Source organism: Suricata suricatta, chromosome 7 (genome assembly GCF_006229205.1).
Source record: "Suricata suricatta isolate VVHF042 chromosome 7, meerkat_22Aug2017_6uvM2_HiC, whole genome shotgun sequence".
Lineage (NCBI taxonomy): Eukaryota > Metazoa > Chordata > Mammalia > Carnivora > Herpestidae > Suricata > Suricata suricatta.
Genome location: NC_043706.1, coordinates 140,153,522 through 140,160,970, shown reverse-complemented (window position 1 = coordinate 140,160,970; position 7,449 = coordinate 140,153,522). Strand labels below are relative to the sequence as shown.

The 7,449-nt window shown below is 39.3% G+C and overlaps 1 protein-coding gene across 1 annotated transcript in view; it reads right to left on the bottom strand.

The window, feature by feature from the left end:
• Positions 1-7,449, bottom strand: part of PACRG (parkin coregulated) — a 474,436-nt gene that overhangs the window by 221,900 nt on the left and 245,087 nt on the right. Inside the window, exon 3 of the mRNA XM_029945168.1 lies at positions 908-1,079. Coding sequence (XP_029801028.1) covers positions 908-1,079 — 172 coding nt within the window. The remainder of the gene's footprint in view (positions 1-907; positions 1,080-7,449) is intronic.

The window sequence follows — 7,449 nt, the reverse complement described above, 5'->3', positions numbered from 1 at the left end:
TTGTTTTGGTCAAAGCACATGGCAAGGGCGCCCGGGAGACAGCGAGGGTGGGGTTCTTCCAGACGCCCTCAGCGCCACCGCTCTGCTTCCTGTCGACGGCAGCAGACAACCGGTGACACAGACCCCGGGGCGTGATGGTGGATGGTGGAGGCCTGGCCACGCAGACCTGAGAGGCCGGCTGTCCCCGCCTGGAGTCTCGTCCCCGTACGATGGCTCCATTATAGGGGTCAATGGCGGCTGTGGAGCAACCTGGGGACACTGGACCCAAAGTCACTTGGGTCTCGCTTGGGAGCCATTACAGGCCAACCCATGCGCACAAATCTCAGCAACGGTTTGGGAGGGGGCTTTTTTTCAGCCCACTCGTCCAAAGAGACTCATGCCTAGAGAATCTGGCCACAGAAGGAAAACATTTCACTCTATAAACAAAGAGATGGAGTCGATGACAGTGTCACTCTAGAGTTTCCCAGATAAAAAAATTCAAATATTTAGTAACAGTAATTCTTCTCCATTCTAGACTTTTTTCCTTAAAATTGTAAATCCTACTACTTAACAGAAACTAAACATGATTGGGTTTATATTGTAATTTAAAACTTAGGGATGGCATTTTAAAGAACTTGGAAGTTAGTGGTGGCGTCTAATACAAAGATACATACTTTACTTCTGCAGGTATAAATTAATGTTAACGCCTGGGTCATTACTGGGAAGCGTTTTAAATTAGTATCAACCCCATGCAACTTAGCTTCTTTCTGTGGTTCGGCTTCCGTGCAGTAACCTAATGGGACATCATAGATCAGGATGTCTGGCCCTGGGGAAAGCGTCAGTCTGCTGTGTTTTATTTTTTAATTAGCAGGTTGTCAAAAAGCGGCACCTTATAGGCTGAATGATGCTTTTTCACCTGTTCACTTACTTTTTATCGGGATAATGAGCTGTGGAAGGACAGGAAAAATCTTGGCCTCCCCGTGTTCCAGCATGTCATGGATTCCTTGTCGAGCAAAAAACTCGTAGGGAAATGTCATTTCGCAGAGCCCCTCAAAAAACAGAGGCAAATAATGATGGTAATCCAGCTTCTCAATTTCTACCTGAAAGGAGAGAGAAGAAGTTTCAGGTGAAGACAAGAGTAGGGCGCAGAGTGGCCTGAGCAGTCGGGAAGCTGACCGCCACCTAGGGCAGCGCGCTCTCCAGGACTCTGGGAAAGTTTATAAAGCAACTCATGTCACAACCTGACGGGCACCATGGTGTCTTTATTCTATGAGCAAGAGGGTCACAGTCACTGCCCTTCACTTTTAACAGGTTAAAACCATACACAATCGACACTGGGAGCATTTTAGTATTTGGTTTGGGTTTCTTCATTAATACTGTACTCTTTGGCACAAATGCAGTATTGAAAAGAATTCAAGAAGTCCATCACACATATGTTGAAAGAGATATGTAAGAGTGAAATGAAAAAAAAAAACAGTTGAAAAATGATTAGCATCTGAATTTCTAACAAGAATTTAATAGGGACCACACATGGATACATTCTTGTGAAGTGTGTCTTTTCGGGACCTGGCGAATATGAGAATGAGGAATAAAATCCGATTGCATGAACGTCCCCTGGAACCTGCATGACAAGTGGCATCTTGGTCCTGTCAAGATATCTCAGAATCAAAAGACCCCAGGCTCTCTTGCCTGCCTCATCTGGGAACAGAGACACATCAGTTTCTCCACTGCTACAGTTTTCATCCTCAGCGATGCCTCCATGCCTTCTTGTCCTGACCTTTCCAATAATATGTGGCACCAATGGGGAAGAGAAACAAAAATTCTGGGGTTGAGAAAAGATTTGATGTGTTGGGAGCTGCAGGAGATTCGTTCAAGCCCAGGTCCTTCACTGTCTAGAGTATCCATGACCTGACTTGCTACCTGCAAGGTGACAGAAGGGATGGCGATATCATGAATGGAGAGGAGCCAATAGACTCAGACCCAGCACGGTTACAGAACAAAGGATACAACATTTCCAGTAAGAGGTGTCCATTTCCCGTGTCTTCAAGTCCTTATCAATGCACCCAGCTTCCCAAGATCACCTTATTATTAAATGAGGAGCCCAGCAAGACCTTTTCCATTAGGAGGTTTTTATACTTTCCAGCTCTCTCCCAGCTTTCTGGAGTCTCTGGTCACATGCCTGCCTGTCTCTGGGTATGAGTGACTGGTAACCCTCCGACCACATTTCCAAGTATCGACCGTAGATCTGGGTAAATCAAATGTCCTGCAGTTTCCCAAGTGGTTTCTTCAGTCTGCTCATGGACCACCCAGCCAATGAGGGAAATAGGGAGTCAGAAGTTGAATGTCTAGATGTTCTCTTGGATTGACCTTGGAAATTAATCCCAAAGGGAGGTTTATACAGACATCAATTTTATTTTATATTCCTTGTATATTCATCGAATTTACTTTATTCACACTAAAACTTTATGGAATACATATGTTAGCCCAACATTCTTAGGTATTTTTGTGTATCTGAAGACACTGTGGAACACTATTTTGTGCAATTAAAAAATGTTGCTACATCATTCAGCTTCTAAAAGGTACAATGCTATTATCTATAACTTTACATTGTAGCCTAACTTCTTAAAAATGTCATCTGTACTATATTTTTTCTATATTATTGATGCTTTTCTAATTCTCTTTCTTTTAGCTCATTGTCACATTGTACATATGTCTCCTATAAAGGGCAAATTATTAAATTTAGTTATTAAATTATTAAACCCTTCAATGTTATCTAAGGCATTTACTTTAATACATTAAGTCATTCACATTTATCACTGTTTAGTTTTAATTCTGTAATCTTATTTTTTGGCCCCTGGTTGTTACTTTACATTTATTTTTTTTCTTTCTCTTTTGCATGTTTTTTAAAATGTGTATTTTTCTTACTCACTTGTTCTTTTGCAATGATGTGAAATATAAGACACCCTGTTTAAATATTTTATTGTGGTTATCTTATGTATATTTAAAACATTTTTAAACAAGTTTATGTCATTTAGAGAAGCAAATTAAAAATCTCCTACTAACATTGTTGGCATGCCAGTTTTTCCTCTTGGAATTCTGTTGCTATGTTTCTTACACAACAACATTAACAATAGCAATGGAAAAAAAAAAACCATGTTTCTGGTATGGGAAACTATTGCAAATACTTCTGTCTATCTGTTTTTTTGATCCTTATAACAACTCTAAGACGTAAGTATTATCAGTATTTCAATTTTCAGCTGGAGACACCGAGGCACTAAGAGGTTCATAACTTGCCTAAGGTCTGCAGCAAGTAAGAGGGGTTGCTGGAATCTTAACCTAAACTCTGGTTGCAGAGATGACCCTGCCTCTTAGGCTATGTTGTTAGGCACATTGAGATTCAGTATTATTATCATCTCCTGGTGACTGTTCCACTGATCCTCATGTCTCCATCCCCTTTATCATTACTAACACAGGCTGTCTTAGTCTACTCAAACACTAATATTGCTGGAACTTGTTTGTCTGTTGTATCTTTTTCTACCCTCTTCTTTCCTTTCTTCCTCTGACATTATGTTTTAACAGTATCTTTTCTGAGTAGCTTAAAGCTGCATGTTATTTTTCCTTCCCATTTCACAATATGTCTTAAAACAATAAATATTGCACATACACAATTCTTATTCTCAGAAGTTTTGAAAGGTAAGAAAGAAAAGCAATGGAAAAAAGAATAAAGGAGAGAGAGAGAGAGAGAGAGAGAGAGAGAGAGAGAGAGAAGAAGCAATTGAGGGGCAGAAAAATTGAACAAAGAACTGAGGGGGAGAAATTGAGAAAGAAAAGATTATCTCTAGATCTCTAACCATGAGCCCACTGACCACAGCAGTTCATTTCTACCAGAAATTCTTTTCCTGTGAGTTCTTCTTCTGACCCATTTGTCAACTATTTGGCATATCTGATATCATTGTAGATCTGTTGCCTTAATGGGGTAATAACTTGTCAGTATATTTTGAGGTCACAAACTACTTGAAATAGTATAGATATTTCTCTGTTGGCTACAGGGTGAATTTTGTTTTGTATTACAAGTTTATTTACTGCTTGAATATTTTCTATGGTTCGTCTTTTTATTATAATGTTGTTTTGGATGAAGAATGTGGCCTAGGCTTGGGAAATCCTCTGAATTTCCATTTCCAAACGGGAGATATCATGTGTGTTTTGTTTAATAATATGTCTGACTTCTCTTTAATGTACTTTTCTGTTTTTGCAGAGCTCCTGCCGGCTGTGCACCGTTTCCACTTGTCCACAGTAAAGTTGTCTGTGCTTCCTCACTCCTGTTCTCTCTTCAGCCCACCTGTCTACCATTCCACTGCAGGTGTATCTTCCCAGGTCACCAGTGACCTTCATGTCGTCCAGCCCTCAAGTCTCTTTTCTGTTCTCATTACATAACACACTTGACCCTGGACCTCCTGACACCATACCACAGCATTGAGGACCATCCTTGATTTCCTTCCTCCAAGTCCTGTATTCACTCTATCATTTTCCAGTTGATTCTGTCTCCAAGAAAATCCTGATTTCCTTTTCCGCCATTTTGCATACTTCCTACCTAGTCTAAGCCATCAGCTTACTGCAGCCAATAATTTCCTTGTCTCTACTTTTGCCTTCCTATTTTCATTGTCCACACTCATGGGTCCTGATCTGTGGTTGCTCATCACTCAAGTCTCAACAGGGCCTCCCTGGCCTGGGCGCAGGTCCTTCTGCAACACTGTACCCTGGAACCACTGGGGCCTTTTGTTCCCCAACCAGACTAGTCTCACTCGTTGCTCCTTAGAGGTTATCTCTGAAAGCTCTGCTCCCCTTCTTTCCAGACCTCTGGGTCGTTGGCAACTCCTCGTATCTAGGAAGTTGGCCGACCAACTCTGTTTGATTTGCTAGGTACACTTTATCGTTTACTCCTTGTGGTTTTTTTGAGTTCTGTTGTTTAAGTTCTGTCATTGCCTGAAGGGGCATTTGAAAGGCACATGACAGGTGAATACTCAAGAAACATGCGTTGAATTTCAATTCTGTCCCCTTGAATCTGTCCTCTGTGCAAACTCTTTGAGACGATACTCAGCTAAGGGAACATGATGAGTGGCTACCTCTAGAGCCTAACCCAAAGACCCGGGCAGAGCGCATGGGGCCTGTAGGCTTCTATGAGTTTATATTTTCTACAATGTTATGTATTCTACAAATAAAATGTTATGTTTCCCCCATGAGGACTACAATGATTATTTACATTTTAGGAGTTTTACGAGTATTTTAATAAACAATCAGGATGGTTTGTTACTTGGTGTTTCTATTTATCCTTATTTCACTAGAAATTATTTAGGGATTAATTTGCTCTTCTGTTTATTTTGAAAACTTTGGAAGGAAAAGTTTCTGTTTTCCATAGTATCATCAAAATAAACATATTAATGTATGTCCATAATTAATATATTGGTAATAATAATACAAACTCTTTTTTAAAAAATCTGGATGTTGAGCATAATTCAAGATGAAAACCAAAATTTAAGGAAATAGTAAATGAAGACATGGTGACTATATCCGTTAGGTTCTTCTAAATCGATGGTTTCATTTGTTCATTTAGATTTACAAAAGGTCATTTATTTACTGTTTACTTAGCAACAAATCTTTTCTTTACTTATATAAATAATTTTTGTCTGAGAATAATTAGTTTAAATGACATATTGCACTTTATGGTTCTTTTGTATTACTATAAAAATTGTAGTTTTCAAACTTATATTAGATTTTGGAAACTTTCTTCAATGTTTATGCAAGAAATCCAGAACTAAAAGAAATGCATTTGAAGTCCAACATGGAGCACGAGCTATTTTAGATACACTAAGTGAAATTAAATGGTAATATACTGATCAATGATTACTTGGACACTCACTCCAGAAACATCAATTAGTTTCACTCACAGAATCTCTCTCTCTTTTCTTAAAATTTATATTTCATAACTTTTTAAAGATCACACAGTACTCACAAAGTTATCTCTAAATCTTAGAATGACCTTTGGTCAAAAGCAGTAAAATTCCAACTTTACCTGGCCTATCATTTATAACTTTTTATCCCCCTAACAAATGTGTAAGGTATTAATACTATACTGAAAGGTCAGAAACACAATGAGGTTAATGATTCTCATTATAAATCTCAAATTAAGAACTTATTCTTACACTTTCCACATCTTTGCTTCAATTAGCAAATGAAATATAATTGGAAATACCTATTATTACAACTCCTATAATAAGAACCAAGGATCTTGCTTAAAAATCACAAACTAATCTGAAACAGTATAATTATCTATTAATATATTTTGGACTTATTATAGCATTTCTAAAATAAAGCTGTAGCTCCACCGTTGATACCTGAGGAGGCTGTTGAGTGACTGAAAGAGGTTTTACAAATGACACAGGCATTACACACTGTCTTGTGGACCATGTAGGTAACACATTTCAAACATGGATGTACTTTCCCAAATGCATGTGGATGTGGTTGTGATGAATAACTGAAGTGATGTCACTTTAAACTTCTTTCAATGATGTTGAATTGGCAATTAAAATTATGTATAGATACATGAATTCGTAATGCAAAAGTAAGATTTCTTAGCATGAAAAATGCTCTTTAATGTCAAAAACAAGGAGACCTCACACAGGATGGAGGACAAGCTTAATGTGGATCCTTAAAGTGTACCAAGTCTAAAAAACACCAACATGTGTTCAATGCAAAGCTGATGTCAAGAAATCCTCAGATGCCAGATGCCGTGTGGCTCAAGAGAACATCAGATACAGACCACATTGCAAGACTGGGACTGAGGTGTTGGTGTCTCCAGAGTCCAGACGAACAGGGCATTTGGTGAGATCCAGGGTAAGTTGAGACTCCTGCATGTAACCGGAACCCAGAGAGGCTGCTCTGTGAAAAGGGGACCAGGAAGTCTCTCCATTTGTTGTGGAAAGAGAAATAAAGCTTGTGGAAAGAGAAGGATGGCTTGATGTGTGACAAAACTCTTGATGGGAAAAATTTCCTTTGAAAGAGAGAAACCCAGGGGCGCCTGGGTGGTTCAGTTGGTTAAGCCTCTGACTTTGGCTCAGGTCATGATCTCACATTCATGGGATCGAGCCCCACGTCGGACTCTGTTCTGACAGCTCAGAGCCTGGAGCCTGCTTCCGATTCTAGTCTCCTTCTCTCTCTGCCCCTCCCCTACTCATGATCTGTCTCTCTCTCTGTCTCAAAAATAAATAAAAAACATTAAAAAGTTAAAAAAAAAAGAGAGAAACCCAAAGGAAAATGCAAACTCAAGGAATTAAGAAAAAAAATTTGTTCACAGAACCTAGGAAGGAAACTTCTGGGGCCCAGATAAGTGTTAAGCCTCGCATGATCTAGGCGCTTAGGGCTGCCAGAGAAAATGCAACTGCAGCTGACACTTCGCACCGTCATGGTGATGGA